General features: G+C 46.9%; 1 protein-coding gene across 1 annotated transcript in view; it reads left to right on the top strand.

Annotated features, from left to right (window-relative positions):
• The window catches only part of itfg1 (integrin alpha FG-GAP repeat containing 1), a 134,282-nt gene extending 119,318 nt beyond the window's left edge, over positions 1-14,964 (top strand). The window contains exons 16-18 of the mRNA XM_076028423.1: positions 6,573-6,655; positions 7,938-8,055; positions 13,706-14,964. Of these exons, the coding sequence (XP_075884538.1) occupies positions 6,573-6,655; positions 7,938-8,055; positions 13,706-13,765 (261 nt within the window). The 3' untranslated portion in view covers positions 13,766-14,964. The remainder of the gene's footprint in view (positions 1-6,572; positions 6,656-7,937; positions 8,056-13,705) is intronic.
• The last annotated feature ends 1,660 nt before the right edge of the window (positions 14,965-16,624 follow it).

Here is a 16,624-nt window from a genome sequence, read left to right as displayed (position 1 = left end):
ATGTTCATGGATTCCTGGTTGTTTGGCCCGGGAAGAAGTTCTCAGCTGAGTTCCCTCCCTGGGCCGAGTGAATATCCTGGCATTATACAGGTGTGAATATAGGAGGAACTTTCTGATAACCATCTGATTGGCTGTAATTTGCTCCAAGGAGGGGGTGTGGTTTCGACCATATGTACATGGCCGCTGTCAGTAGAGCTTCCTGAAAACAATGGCGGCGCCAGATGCCCACTAACTGCAAGCAAGAGTCTTTTTGCTCCGTGGATATTCTTGCATATTTGAATCATTCTAACGGCAGGAAAACCACATGATTTTTATTCTACTGCAAGTGTACACTTTTATGGATGTATTTACGGGCGGTATGTTAAGCTTTTACCAAAAAGGAAAATCATAAACCCAGCCACAATGTACACACTGCACCTTTAAGGCAATAGGGTTGATTCATGTGTTTCCTTATCATATGATTTTTACCCCTTTGTTTGTGTCCTAGTGTTAAATAAGCATTTGTTTCCCCCTCCTCGTCCTGTTCATCGTTCTCTTCATGACTCGTCCCGTTTTGACCGCGCGCACGTCTCGTGCACACCTCTCGTCTCCGCCCCCATCTGGAAATCACAAAGGCGGCAGAGTGGAGGGAGGGGGAGGGGCAGAGGGACGGAGGCCCAGTTTTAAAATAGCCGACATGGGGGAGCTGGTGTAATGTGTGGAGGTGGCTGACACCTCCTCTGGGACTGGCCATGGTGTGGCGCTCTTCTTTAGGCCTTCATTTATCCCACGTTGGGTTGATTTGCATAGTTTCAACGGCATGTGCCGTGCAAAGAGGAGAATTAAAGAGTGAGTGAAAAGGAAATATGGGGCGACTGCAGCTCATGTGTGGTTGTCCAATGATGGAAAGGTTGGCGGTTCAAATCCCGCTCCATCCCAGTCTGTCGTCGTGTCCTTGAGCAAGACCCACATTGCCTCATGTGGAAGCGAGCGGATGTTGGGTGGTGGTCGGAGGGGCCGTCTGGCGCAGGTTGGCTGCCAGGCTTCCGTCCGTTTTGCAATCCAATGTTATCATCATCATCATCATCATCATCATCATCATCATTATTATATTCAAATGTATTTTTTAAAAAAAACAGAACCTGTCATTTATGATTTTGAACTGGAATGGTGTCAGTTCCCCAGAAGTGCTGTGGCTGCTGTCACAACACGCGCCGGCGCTCCATTAATATTGTGAATAATTGATTGACTTTACGTTTGTAACGTCTTTGTCGGGCTCGGCGGCGCTGCTGCTCCACTTTTAACACGGCAGCCTCCGTCCTTCCTCCCCGTGCACTTCTCCCACTCCCTCTGTTCTCTCGCTCTCGTTATGTTCATCACACGTCGGGGGCCCTCTCTCCCCACCCCACCCCACCCGACACCCTCCCCTCCCCGCCCCGCCCCGCCATCCCCGTGCGCCACAGATCTTCGTCAAGCAGCTGATTAGAATTGTAGATGGCTTTAGTCTGGGGACTGAGAAGCTCGAGCGCATCTAGAGCACTTGTCTCAAACAAGCTGCTTTGTTGCCGCGCTGCCTTTTTCCTGAGCAAAGAAATCCATTCTCTCTCCCTCTCTCTTTCTCTCTCTCTCTCTCTCCCTCTCTCTCTCTGTCTCTCTCGCTCTCTCTCTCTCTCTCTCTCTCTCTCGCTCTCACTCTCACTCTGTCTCTCTCTGTCTCTCTCTCTCTCGCTCTGTCTCTCTCTCTCTGTCTCTCTGTCTCTCTCTGTCTCTCTTTCTCTCTCTCTCGCTCTCGCTGTCTCTCTCTGTCTCTGTCTCTTTCTCTCTCTGTCTCTCTGTCTCTCTCTGTCTCTCTTTCTCTCTCTCTCGCTCTCGCTGTCTCTCTCTGTCTCTGTCTCTTTCTCTCTCTGTCTCTCTTTCTCTCTCTCTCTCTGTCTCTCTCTCTCGCTCTCTGTCTCTGTCTGTCTCTCTCTCTCTGTCTGTCTCTCTCTCTCTCTCTCTTTCTCTCTCCCTGGCTCACTCTCTCTCTCTCTCTCCAAAGTGAATTAATGAATTCCGAAAGATGTGTCCCATTATGCTGAGTTGAGCCACCACCCCCGCTCAGCCCTCCCCCAACCTTGCCTCAGGGGCAGAGGTGGTAAAACAAAATCATTCACATTTTGATTCACATTTGGTACTCTGTAAGTAAAAGTACGGATACCTTTGTATAAAAAATAAAATAAAATACTTGAGTACATACTGAAAAGTGACCGCAATGCCGAAGTACTCTATAGTAATCTCCCTCTAAAATATCATCCACCTTTATTTTGAATTACACACCAGCAGAGTTCTAGTAGCTCGACTTCAGCCACCAACAATAACTGTAATAGATAAGAACTGGGAATACAGATTATCAAATTAACAGAATTTGTGTCTTTTAAACACAGTTTAGTAACCTGCTTGCAAAAGTGCAAAAATTGGCGTGCAAATGTAGAAAGAAGTAAAAGTAAAAATACTTGGGTAAAGTACAGATACCTGAAACATCTCCTCAAGAACAGTAACAGAAGAGTATTTAACAGAGTATTTATACTTCATTACTTGGCAGCTCTGGAGGAGGAGGAGTGGAGCGGCTCCGTCAAAGCCACCTGGAATTAGGAGAAGGCTTGGAAATAGAAATCCCGCAGCACCTGTCTCCAGAGCCCGCCCCCCCACACCCCACACTCCCCACACTCCCCCCTCCCACCTCGTCGTGGGGCCGTCTCGCTAAAACCCACTCGTTTATCCTCCATCTTCCGTCCAATCGCTCCCCCTCTTCCTCCCTCTTCCTCTCCCTCATGCTCCACCCGGGAGGGATTCTCTCCGCCGCTCGCAGTGCTTTGCTTCACTAATCAGTCGCTTACACGCCCCCCCCACCCACCCACCCACTTCCCACCCTCCCTTCCCCTCATCCTCCTCCTCCTCCTCGCTTCCCTCCATCTTTATATCCGTCCTCCTCGAGCCAGTTTCCCCTCCGACTTGAAAAACCAGAGCGTCTCTATCGCTCTCTCTCTCTCTCTCTCCTTTTCTCTTGCTCCCCCTTTCCCTCTCCCTCTCTCTCTCTCTGTCTCTCTGAAGACTCGGCGGCACTTTTCTCTTCCAAACAGCCCGGCGCACCGTGCTCTCCGGCGCCACCAGTGGCGGTGGAGGCCGAGCGAGAGGCTCAGTCTCCCCAGCGAGCCAGCTGCCAGCACCGACAGTGGAGCCGAGCGCTTTTCAAGAGCAAAGCGGCGGGTGGCTGCCGGCGAGAATGTTTCATCGTTATGGGAGAAAGGGAAAAAATAATAGCTGGCGAGCCCAGTAAAAATAGCTGCGAGATGTGGTTCTTCTCAAACGACGGAGAAGCGGAGAGTCACAGTGGAGGAGGTGGAGGGAGGAGGAGGAGGAGGAGCAAAGGAGAAAGTGGAACAGTTGAGACGTGGCAGCTACAAACAGGATTACATCTTTTAAGATGCGGAAGCTGTGTGAGTGTCTCTGAACCCTGGTGGGCCTGAAGACCCCGGACCGCTGAGCTCCCTTCACAATGTTCAGGACTTCCTAAACCGCCTCGTTCTGAGGGCCTGGCACTGAACTGGGAGTGGCCCAGTCTGAACAACCATCAAACGTTGACGTACTGGGATTTGCACTCAGTGCCAGTTTGTTTGGAATATTGCTTTTAAAAAATGCATTTAATAATTATAATAATACATTTTATTTTCGGGCGCTTTTCCTCAAAGTCCTCAAAGGCACTTTCCAAAAAAAGGTTAAAACACATCAGGATAAAATTTGCAGTTAAAAAAAAATACTGAAAACTATACAAACATATCAACCAATGCAGATTAGCGTAACATAAGCGAAAACAGGGAGGGGAGTATCAGTTGTAGTTAATAAGTAACATTGAAACAGTGGCTAAACATACAGAGCGGGACAGACTAGATGTGTTTTCAGTCACGACTTGAATGATGGCAGGTCAGTACAGTCGGGTTTTAGTTTAGAAAAACCCGACTTCCTTTAGAAACGTACCGATGATAAAGTTATTCTCCATAGTCTGTTCTTTTCACATTATGTAACATCCTCTTGGTTGTGCTGCTTCCATCGTCGTATATATTACGGTACACTTTTCATCCAATCGTATTTCAGCCAGCTTGTGTTGCCAGGTTCTATGAAATCTGCCTCAGGCCAGCAGAACCGATAAAGCAGGCTCCCGTCCGCTGTGAGTGAACGGACCTCAGTGAGTTGCGACAGCCAATCAGATCTCGAGTCTGCGACGCTGCTGAACTTTACACGTACGCGCGTGTCCTGTGATTGGATAAGAACCTGAGAACCTTCCAGGTTTAACTCAACCCGGTTTCCACCAGGATCCGAATCCACAACGGCTGAAAGAGAAAATGAAGACTTAGTTGCAGAATCGTCCACAATTTAAACTGTAAACACAAGCCGACATGTTTAATTGTTTAATAACTTAATAGTTTGCTTCGTTGTCATCTCGTTGGTCACTCATATGAATCAGCGACAATGCGCAGTTTATTGGACGAGTTTGGACAAGAGTTTAAAACTTTGTTGAGGCCTTTTTTGTAAGTTTTGACCGTATCAGTGGCCTTAGTTGCTTAGTTTTGATTAGGATTTAATTAGATTATGATTTGCCCCGGAAACTACGTTTTGCTCAACTAGGTGATATAATGTGTGAGAGTGATTCTCTATAGTTTCTCAAGCCGGAGTGTAATCTTGATTGTAATATGAGGTGCATTCATTTAGGGTGGGCTAAATATTTTGTCACCGATGGCCTTGGCGTGAAACGCACGGCCCGCTACTGGTCAGCAGTGAGTTCCAGAGGGTGGGGACAGTAACGAGAGGGCAAGGTCCCCCCAGGTCTTGTCCTTGGTCTTGGGAATGGTGAGGAAATTGGAGGAATTGGTGGAACGGCGGGACGAGGTTGTGCATTTGTCTGCAGCTTTTCGCGAGTGTATCTCTTGGAATATCTTAGCTAGCTATGTAGCTACCCTGTGCTCGCTGGGCATCTGAGGAGGCCGTGGAGCTGCTCGTAAAAGACCGGAATACCGGAAAACCTCTGCTGTCCCTTGATGGGAAGGGAAGGACGGCAAGATTTCAAACCACTGACTTTGCGACGTGGAGCTGATCTTCATCGGCAGTGTCTCACTCGATACGGGAAATGCTAAATTTTTTTTTTATACCAGGTTTCTGGAATGCAAATTGAGTGATAGGTTTATTAGATTCTCCACTCAGACACGTTGAAGGTTTCCCTTTATTTTCTTCAAAAGGTTCCAAGTGACGGAAAGTTCACTTCCAAGCGTATTGTTGAAATACGTTCCTTGCTTCTCTTCTCTTCTCTTCTCTTCTCTTCTCTTCTCTTCTCTTTCTGATGTCACAAGGGGAGCCAGCTGATACCTCTCTTTCTCTCTGGATAATTAAAGCAACCCCAACGTTCATTCTGTCCATTCTGCCCTCAAACTTCCTCTTTTTTTTGTCCTCTTCCAAACACGTGGAACGTGCGACACTATAATCCAGGATTTGAGATGGAGGCTATAAACAGAGGGCCAAGTTTGTTGGCTTTGTTTTATTTTTTCCCGGGAGTCCTGTGGAGATCTTGTTAGACGCGATAGAAATGCGGCAGCAGCGGCAATAACAATGTTTTTTGTGTGGCGGCTCATTTCGGAGTCCTGGTTGGAAAAGAAGTGAAAGTGGCCACTGACTGTGGGAAGTTCAAAGCCGATCTCAGCAGAATTAACGGGATTCAAGATTGTTTATTGTCGTGACGTGCACGTCACAAATTATTCTTTTGAGGTTGTTCTGAGCGAAAAACACTCTTGAATGAATGAAAACACATTAAGAACAATAACTAAAAAACACTCGTGCACATTTCATCAGGACTGAAGGAGATGGCGAGTGGATACACTGCTGCACGCACCCGCGCACACACACACACACACACACGTACAATACAAGACATTGTTCCAAATATGGTGGACAGAAATCACCATCAATGTCAATCATTCAAAAATAAAAAACAACCCTGAATTTTCAGAGTTATCGGATCGTTATTGTTAAATAAATGAATAATAAACATGTGGTCACATTCAGTATAACGTATGTTTGTAATATTGTGGAATACGGCCAATGATGAAAAGTAGGACAGATACATGTTGATACTGGGGATGCACTGATACTGACGCCAGTATTGGCTTTCGGTGCTGACACCAATAGCAGTGGTATATGTATGCATATGTCAATTTAGTTAAATATGTCTTTGTACTGCAGTGAAACTTGTAACAACATGTTCGAGAAAGAAATCATGCTAGGGAGTCAAATAACAGCACCCCCCACCCCTGACCCCCCCGCCCCCCACCCCCCACCACCACCACCACAGTCTCTTCAGGGTCATTTATCTCAGCAGGTGGCAGCTGCTGGTCTCTGCTTTAAATGTGCAGCTTCAATTAGCAACTCTGCAGCAGCGCAGCGACAGGGAAGCCTGCGGGGCTCCGTTGTTCTCCCCCCGGCGGGGACAAATCTTGCATATATGAACACAGATTGTCGCTGATAATGCACCAACCTGTAAATAACTCGGCCGCATTGTTTGTTTGCAGGAGATCAGGAAGCAGGAGTGGACGGCCATCATTCCCAACTCGCAGCTCATCGTCATCCCCTTCCCGCACGACAAACCTCGCAGGTACCTGCATGTCGTCGCACCTTTACAGTACACCTCATTTTTACCACAGTGTTCCATAGTGTTTTAGCATAGTGTTTACAAGAGCTTTGCACAACAGGCCGGTTTAATGCCGGACAATGTTGTCAGGGACCGACCTTGAAGGTGTTGAAGGTGGATGAATATCACAAAGTCACGTTTGACCGGCGGGACAACTGTGGTATTTTTCTAATGATGATAACAAAGATGAATCCGCCGTGTGCTCGCTCGCAAGTTTATTAGCAGGGTCTTCTTAACATTGCGACAACAATACAACATGAGTACTACAGGATCTTTTCCCACAAACCTCTCCAAAGGCTGCGGGTCTTTTAGTGCGGCCGTTTGGTCTCCTAGTGGAGGAGGAGCAGTTTTGAAGGCTTCATTGCGTCACTAGAGAGCCGGTAGCTGCATATTATGCAGAGTGGGCTTGCTGCACGGGAGTCTCCGGTCCAAATAAAAATCTGTATCTTAAGTCGGACTCCTGGTCTGGTCTGTCAGACGCAGCTTTCTTTCTTTTTTTCTTCTTCCGTCTCCTCCCTTTTTGATTGGGAAAAGGAAAACCTCCCAAAGACGTCTGCTTTCACTCCTTTTGCTAGCTAGCTAGCTAGCTAGCTAGCTCGTATGTTTACATTTAGTGGAGGCGGATGTAATGGAGAGAAGCTGCTAGATTCTTAAAGTAAAACATCATTTAGACTTTGTCCTTTCCAGACCTGATGACACACAGTTTAGACCAAACGGTTGTTAGACGGCTGAAATAAAGTGGCTTTGATGAGCTGACACACTGATGCCGTGACGGATCTGTTGGTTTTCCCTGAGCAGCTCCCAGCCCATCACCACTGTTGGGTATTTCCTGCTTATTTTCTTTGAAAAAAAAAAAAAAAAAAAAAAAAAAATGCATCAAACTCCTCTGCTGTCCCCCCTAAAAGACTCGTAAAAGGATTTATGCCCAGGCCACATCAGTGTATTACACACATGTACAAATGCTTAGCGTCATACAACACAAGTGCAGAGGAGCTCCAAGATTCCAAGATGATGTCACCAGGATGAACCTCAAGAGGAAGTCTTGCCCCCCCCCGACCCCCCCCCCACCACCACCACCACCACCAGCTGATCTCTTCCCATGTGAGGGATTGATATGAGCACAAGACGTCTCACCTCCCTCCCTCTGTGCCTCCCCCTCCCTCTCCCTCTCTCTCTCCCCCCTGACTCCCCCACCCTCTCCCTCTCTCTCCCCCCCTGCCTCTCTCTGCCCCCCTTCTCTCCTCAGCTGGAGTGCCAAGTTGTACCTGACGCCCAGCAACAGTGTGCTGCTGACGGCCATCGCCCTGATCGGAGTCTGCGTCTTCATCCTCGTCATCATCGGGATCCTGCACTGGCAAGAGAAGGTCAGTGTGTGTGTGTGTGTGTGTGTGTGTGTGTGTGTGTGTGTGTGTGTGTGTGTGTCAGAGAGATTTAAGGAAGAGAGCAGCTTGGTCACAAACAGCAGCAGATGGTCCGACTGTCCCCATCCTGCCTCCTCTGGGCTCCACTGACACACACACTCTCGCTCTTCCTCCTCCTCCTCCTCCTCCTCTTCCTTCTCCTCCACCACCTTCACCTCCTCCTCCTCTTCCTCCACCTCCTGTTCCTTCTGTTCCACCTCCCCCTCCTCTTCTTCCTCCTCTACCTCCCTCTTCCTCCTCCAACCTAGAGGACATTCAGCAGTCATTTCCTCCTCCTGCGCTCTCTGATTGCTCGCTGCTGTTTCTGACTGCAGTGGAGCAGCGAGCCTTTGTTTTGTTGTTATCGTTGTTTTGTTTTTTTTACTCCCCGCCCCCCTCTCTCCCCGCCGGCTGGTTCCGTCACAGTGACACACGCACACACACACACACACACATGCTACATAATAAGTTCCTGTGGTGATGTGACTCGGTGCAGAGCAACATCTCTTGTTTTTTTAACGCCGGCCTTGAACTGGTCTCCCTCTCCATCGCTGAGAGTCGCTGGCAGTCTGTGTGTGAGCGCCTCCTCCTCCGAGCCATCTGCCGGGAGAGAGAGAGAGAGGGAGAGAGAGAGAGAGAGAGAGAGAGAGGGAGAGAGAGAGAGACTGCACATGTGTGTCTGTTGCACACAAACACGCTCACACACACACTCACACACTCACACACGTGTTGTAATTGCCCTCTTTTTGGGGCTTTTACGTGGGTGGCAGCAGCTTCACCTGAACCGACAGCGAGGCTGTGATGAGGCTCGCAGGCTCAGCTGGGTGGGGAGGGGGGGGGGGGGCAGCGGGGGAGTTGGATGGTTGGGGGGGGTGGGGTGGGGGTGTCCTGCAGCTCTGTGAGTGTTGAGATCACATCACCCAGAGAGAATGTGCACAAAACGTTTTAAAAAAAAATAGAGAGAGAGAAAAAGGACAAAACACTCGTGTGCAAACCGTTATTTTTCTTTTTCACAGATGAAGTGTTTGTCTCTCTCTCTCTCTCCCTCTCCCTCTCTTTCTTTCTCTCTCTCTCTTTCTCCCTCTCTCTCTCTCTCTTTCTCCCTCTCTCTCTCTCTCTTCTCCCTCTCCCTCCCTCTCTCTCTCTCTCTCCCTCTCTCTCTCTCTCTCTTTCTCCCTCTCTCTCTCTCTCCCGCTCTCTCTCTCTCTTCTCCCTCTCCCTCCCTCTCTCTCTCTATCCCTCTCTCTCTCCCTCTCTATCTCTCTCTCTCCCTATCTCTCTCTCTTCTCCCTCTCCCTCCCTCTCTCTCTCTCTATCCCTCTCTCTCTCCCTCTCTATCTCTCTCTCTCCCTATCTCTCTCTCTCTTTCTCCCTCTCTATCTCTCTCTCTCTCTTTCTCCCTCTCTATCTCTCTCTCTCCCTATCTCTCTCTCTTTCTCCCTCTCTATCTCTCTCTCTCTCTCTTTCTCCCTCTCTATCCCTCTCTCTCTCCCTCCCTATCTCTCTCTCTCTTTCTCCCTCTCTATCTCTCTATCTCTCTTTCTCCCTCTCTATCTCTCTCTCTCCCTATCTCTCTCTCTCTCTCTTTCTCCCTCTCTATCCCTCTCTCTCTCCCTCTCTATCCCTCTCTCTTTCTCCCGCTCTCTCTCTATCCCTCTCTCTTTCTCCCGCTCTCTCTCTCTCCCTCTCTCTCTCTCCCTATCTCTCTCTCTCTCTCCCTCTCTCTCTCTCTCTCTCTCTCTCTCACATGAATCGAGTCTGGCATGTTCGCTCAGGCAGAGAAGCCGCCGCGCTCTTTTTTTATTATCCCCCCCCACACACACACAAACACTTTGAAGGCCGTTCTGCCAGTCGTCACTTTCTGCTCTTTTTTTCTAATGAAGGAGCTGAAAAGTTTCCCAGCTGATCAGCCTGAGAGAAAACAACAGCGTCTCCAAATACAATGAGTCCCACAAGTGTCGGTGCTGCCGCTGCAGGGGTTTTGTCTCCAAGCCGCCAACTCCCGTGTTTCACTAATGAAGAAAGAAGCGTTTCGACGCAGACTCTTCCTCCCAGAAGCAGCAAACAGACCAGCGATGCACCCTGTGTGACCTGTTGCCATGTTGCACACCACATGTTTAGAGCTCAATGGTTGAACGTTTCAAATGGGGGGGGGGGGAAACGCCTTCAAATCTTTGGGAGCAATTTCTAAGGATATTTCCCACTGATGTGCAACCAGAATGAAGCGACTGAAACTGGAGCTTAAAGATATTTCAGGGTGGAGCAGGAGGCCGAGGTCAGAGAAGACGTCTTTTGTGTTTGCTGTTGTTCTTCATTTGCAACGGCCACAATGTTTTTTACAGGCAAAGCGCCTGAACGAGGTCAGTTTTAACAGGACACGATCCAGGTGTGCGTGATCTTCTCTGGACTTTTTCCTCCATTGTGACTTCAGGCTGTTTTAGGACCTGAGGCTAACGGCGATGCTAACAGTGGCGTTAGCTAGTGTTACTGTTGCAGCATTGTTACTGCTTTGTGCACTCTTAATACAGTGCTACATTTACACGTTAGCATTGGTGCATACTCATACTATGAGACTGTGACAGCACTGTGCGTGACAATCTGGCAGTTAGCGCGCGCTAATACCGCATTCGCGCCCCCAGAAGACAGCTTGCCGTAATGTTAAAAAGCCGACGTCTTGCATTCACAATGAATGAAGGTTAAATGGAGAAACAGAATGAGACAGCAGCTCTTGAGTCGCCTCACATTTTATTCAAGTGTTAAATAACTGCTGTCGGTGCCGTGACGCTTGTCCTTTGAACTTCTGTTTATGAAAGTTGCTGAAAAATAAAACGAGTCCGGGTGAAGGGGGAGGTCGGGCTGGTTCAAACGTTCAGAAGAAAGAAACACTGCACACCGAGTGCGAGGACGACGCACGTCCTGGATCTGGAGAGGGGGGGGGGGGGGGTACTGAAGCCTCCCTTCACAGAGCGGCATTGGTATTTAAAGCGGCGCCTCACTGCAGCTCCCCACCTGGATCCAGACAGAGACACATCACGCTGCCATTTAAGGCTCAATCAATGCGGCTGCTGCTGCTGCTGCTGCTGCTTAATGATCATTCCAGATAGACATTCAGTACAGTTCCCCAGATAGTCAATTAGCGCGGGACTTGAACAGGAGCTCGGTGGTTCGGCTATCAGTCGTAAAGAACATCACATCAATCCATCTGCACTCAACACCGGCCCCTCGGAGAAGGAAAAAAAGTCACATTGATCGATATCAGGTGATCGACTGTCAAAGGTGTGGGCAAACTACGGCCCGGGGGCCATATGTGGCCTGTTAAGCTTTTTAATCTAGCCTGCCGAATTTGAAGAACTTTTATTAATAGTCATAAAATAACTCTATTCCATCCATTTTTTTTCATTGTTTTAAGAGGCATTTCAATAAAGAGCTGAATACCGCGGTAAATCTACATCGTCAGAACGTGACTGACTTGAGTCTACAGATTGATTCGAAGATTCATAGATTTTATGTGTCACATATCACCTGACAGGGCAGTGAAATGTGGGTGTGGGAGAACCAGACGTGATCCCTTTGCATAGAAACTCTGCAAAGACGTTTGTTTTCACTCATTTTGCTAGCTAGCTAGCTTGTGGGTTTGATTTTAGTGGTAATGTACCACATGACAGAGACAAGCGCATTGACGTGTCAAGTCCTTGTGCACCAAGAGTTGAGCCACAGACTGATGAAAAAAAAAAAAAAAAGAGAGAGAGAGAGAATCTGATCATTTTTCAAAATAAAACCTCGTTCAGACTCAGATAATAAATAGAATTGAAGTCATGTAAGTGATTTCTTCTTTCTGTGCGGCCCGGTACCATCTCATGACCCTGAGACTGGTGCCCGTCCGCGGCCCAGGGGTTAGGGACCGCTGCTGTAAAGGACCATCTACAGTAGTGTGTGTGTGTGTGTGTGTGTGCGTGTGTGTGTGTGTGCGTGTGTGTCTGTGTGTGTGTCTGTGTGTGTGTCTGTGTGTCTGTGTGGAGGAGTTTCAACAACTCTTTGTTCATTGGTTTGTCATTAACGCAGTTTGAACACAAACAGCAGAGTCGTACGCAGTGTGTGTGGAGCTGCGGCTGCCGGCCTGATTCCTCCTGCAGATGCAGGTCTTGTTCCGCTACTTGTACTTTTCACATGGCGGCCGAGTGCGTCTGTCGGCTCGTTGTCAGCTTAGCTCCACCGCTGCAGCCTCCTCCAGCCATCACACCGGCCCAGGTGATGAACACAGACTGGGAACAGCGATATGCGGAAGGCATTATCTCTTCAAAGCTCCTGGTCCTCTGGTAGGAGTGCAGAAGATGTGGGGGACTGGGACTGGGACTGGGACTGTGGGACGCTTTGCGCCGCACTCTCTTACCTCAGAATTAATTGAGCGAAACACTGAAGATGTCAAATAACAGCAGAGACGATGCTACGCTAGTGTTTGGTACGATGTTAAACATTGAACGGTAAATAACGAGGCTAAAGGACGAATTTCAAACATTTTTTTTGTGATGGTCTTTTCTTTTATTGGCTAGCAGAGTATTTGGCTGTGCTTTTGCTTTTGCTACAGCAGCCCATTGAAAGGAAGCTCAGTGTCTGTTACCTGCCAGGTGTGGAGTGGCCTGCAGGAGTATTGGCTGATACATGCGAAAAATGATTAGAACACAGATGGAGGTGGAGGTGGAGGTGGAGTTGTTGGGGATACCAGGACAGCGGCCCGCAGTTTATTCTCAGTTCATTATCTGCTTGGTTCTCCCTTTGGTTGGGATGAAGCGGTTCTATAAATGTGTTACAAGAGCCGCTGATATCTGCCGAACATTGACGTTAATCTCACACTGTAAAATTACACAATTCCACCGGTCTGAATTTTTAAATATATACATTTTTTTTGTTTTGCCGACACGGCGAGCTATATTTGTCCATTTCGTATTGACACGGGTTTATTTCTGGATTTTCAAACGCGGCCGCAATATTTGCACGCTGTGACCATCACGTCCACGTCACGACCATTACCAGCGGCAATGTCGACACGCACTCCTAGCACCGCCGTCCGACAAACAGGACACAAATCGTATCAAAGTCGTGAGCCAACTTGCAGTATGTGCTGTATGTAAATGTGTTGGAGCCTGTCGTGGAAGTAGTTGCAGCCTGTTTTCAAATCAGAGTCTCCGCATCGGTCTTGGTCGGCCTTTAGTGAGAAACGCCCGAAGAAAAAGATCTTCATCTCATACACACACACACACACACGCACACACACACACGCACACACCCGAGATGACAGTTAGCGAGCCAAGGTGTTTTGCTATGTTCTGTAGATTCAGCTTTCTCTATCGTCAGCAGAATGTCCAACAGCCTCTTACTGATGAAGGCCTCAGCAATGATGAAGTTTACACCTGGCATGTACATGGAGATATTGATCGTTGGGGCAAAACATGACTTTTTGAAGTTATAAACCAAGACGAGTGACATTTGGCAGTAGGATTGACATCCTCACGCGCACACGCACACACACACACACACACGCGCACACTCCCCACTGGTCAACTACTGGTGAGCTTATTTTCCATTGGCGACTGACTGGTTGTCTTTGTGTTTTCAGAAAGCAGACGACCGCGAGAAGAGGCAGGAAGCTCACCGTTTCCACTTCGATGCCATGTGATGCAAGAGAGTTTCATCGTGGGCGGGGGGGGGGGCATTCCACTCTGCCCTCCTCTGCCCCCACCACCCCACCCCCACCCCATCCACCCTCTGCAACACCCCATGTTTTTATTGCCTTCAATGTCTTCTGCTCCTCTTCCTCTGCCTCCTGCCTCACCCGGCTCCTTCATGAACACAGTTTCACTCAGACTCATTTTAAGGGCCCATAAATTGGTCCTCATTTGCCCCAAAATGTTTCTGTTTGATATCCTCCAATCCTCCTGTCACACCTCAAATATTTATGCTTGATTCCCCGTAATTCACTCCGGTGTTAGAAGTACAAGGGCTCAAAAAAGTCGAGCCGCAGAGACAGTGAGAGGATTTTTTTATTATTTTTTTTTAATTTTCTTTTGTGGAGATCATCGAAATGTTCTAAACAGGGATTTTTTTTTTTTGTAATTTTTTTCTTTCTAAATATCATAATTGTCAGAATAATGAAAGGTGGTATGATGCACGGTGGTGAGAACCACCAAAACACTGGGTCCGTTGTTTTGCTCCGTTACTTGCTTTATTCACGATGTTACAACCTGTCAGGTGATTTCAACTCCACACTGAGTCGTATTTCCGTCTTTTGCGTTTCACTCAAGGACTTCATCTCCTGGGAAATCAAACAGTATCACATTCATCGATGTCAACATCAGCCACGCAACTGCATGCAGAACATGTTGCAGAGAGAACAACAGAACGACGACGCTTGAAAATGCAGGCAACAAAAACCTTTGGCGAAAAGGCCTTGCGAAATGAAAAAAGTATTTCTCCTCGGTTGATTGTGGTAGCAGCATTGTGACGGTGCCAAAACAGTTATTTTGATGAATCTGTTGTGATTCTGTTGTAGCTGCACTGAGGCTCAGCAGATATGCACACCATCCGAAATGACACACAATTTATTCCAACTTGTTTCTTGCTGTGATTTCTTTTTTTCTTTCTTTCTTTTTCTTTTTTTTGTCTTTACTTAATTGGGCCAAGAGCCCCAGTGTGTTTTATTATTTATTTTTAATGTCATGCCTTTCCAGGTGATTTGCACTTTTTTACTAATGTTTAACTGCTGGTGAGTTTAATTTATATTTTTGTTTCTGTGGAAGTGATTTGCAAATGAATGTCCGAGCTACTTAACCTGTTTACTACTGGGGTAGAGAATAAAGGTTTATCCTGCTTAATTCATCTCTGTGTTGATACTTTTTTTAAATATTTGTCCATATCATTTCCATTTTGAAATGTCATCAGTTACTCAGCCCCAAGCCAGGCTCAGCTTCCTAATCAGATCCACCTATGACACCCTCCCACCTTGTCCTCCAAGCCTCCACCAGTGGTTCAGTACTGTCAGTGCTGTCCACTCTGCAGTTGCGGTACCAGTACCATAGGACGACTGTAGTTCAGGAGGTAGAGCGGGTTGTCCAATGACCGAAAGATTGGCGGTTCAAATCCCAGTCTGTCCTTGTGTCCTTGGGCAAGACACTTCTAACCCACATTGCCTCACACGAATGTGAGTCACTCCTGAGCGGTGGTCCGAGGAGCTGTGCCTCTGCCCCACGGCAGTTGTGGCGCCACCAGTTACCACCACCAGTGTCAATGAATAATTTATTTATTCATTCATTCCAATCAAGTGATTGGAAAGTAGTAGGGTGAAAAAAAACGTTTTAATACCTGCTCCTTTCTTAAAACAATTACCTGCTTACATCAGATGAGTCGCCATCATCGAAGACAAAAAACAAAACAAACAAATCCATAAATAGTGATTTTATCACATGCTATTATACTGTATAACTCTCCTATTCCATGTTTTAACACCAACAAGAGAAATACAAATTTGTTTTAAAGTAAAGCGAAATTACATTTCCTTTTGTAATTGTCATCCAGTGATAGGAAAGCAAACAGTCCACTTTTTGCTCTATATATAACTAACAGCGTAGCTAATTCTGTCATCTCTATGGATTTCAAGAGTCCTGATTTTATAAACAACTAATTTGGTGCCTGAAATCAACATTGTACACTATCTTGTTGGTTTGGTTCCTTTATCTAATATCATGTTACCAAACCGCATGTTCGTTTAATGAAGAAAAGGAGACAAGTAAATCCTAATCAATTTTATCTGAAAAGAAGCACAAGACATTTGGGACAGAGATCTGATGGAGAGATCTCTGGAGTCGAGTCCTGGCCGTCGCCGGAGTCGGACCGACTCCTTTCTCCCAAGAAAGACCTTAAATGCACAGACAATCTGACTCCTCAAGTGTCGTCCTTTGATTGGCTGTCCATTCTTCCCCCTTGGGTTCCTGGGTGTTACTGTCATTATTTGTGAATGAGGAAGCAGGTCCTTATTTGGCCGTGAGCCATATGGTCCATCCTTCCTTCCAGTGTGACCTGTTGAAACAGTTTGCTTCCAGAAAAGTCTGAGGTGATAAGTTCCCATCCCTGCTTTTCTGTAATAAAACCAATGGATTTGTGTTACTCATGCAAGTGTTGTCCCATACTTCCATACAAAAACTTCAATATGGCATAACAAGTGAACAATATAAAATCCTCATTGCTTTGTAATCCAACACATATTTTGCTTTACTTAAAACAGAGATATTTTTAGTTTCCATGTTAATTTATCATCCACCATTACACCCAAAAAAGAATTTCTGACACTTTTTCAATTACAGCGCCATTAATAGACAGTGAGACATTTTCATCCTTTTTTTTCTATTTCAATCATTAATCATTAATCATTTGTTTATATCAAACCATTTTTGAGTTCAACCATCTCATTTTGTATGCTCTCTGCTAACATTTTTAAATCATCTCCTGAGCTAAGAACGCTTGTATCATCAGCAAATGAAAT

This window comes from Nelusetta ayraudi, unplaced genomic scaffold (assembly GCF_046127955.1).
Source record: "Nelusetta ayraudi isolate G7.1 ecotype Tasmania unplaced genomic scaffold, CSIRO-AGI_Nayr_v1 ptg000023l, whole genome shotgun sequence".
NCBI lineage: Eukaryota > Metazoa > Chordata > Actinopteri > Tetraodontiformes > Monacanthidae > Nelusetta > Nelusetta ayraudi.
The sequence above is the reverse complement of the archived record's forward strand: the minus strand, read 5'-3'. Positions and strand labels throughout refer to the sequence as shown.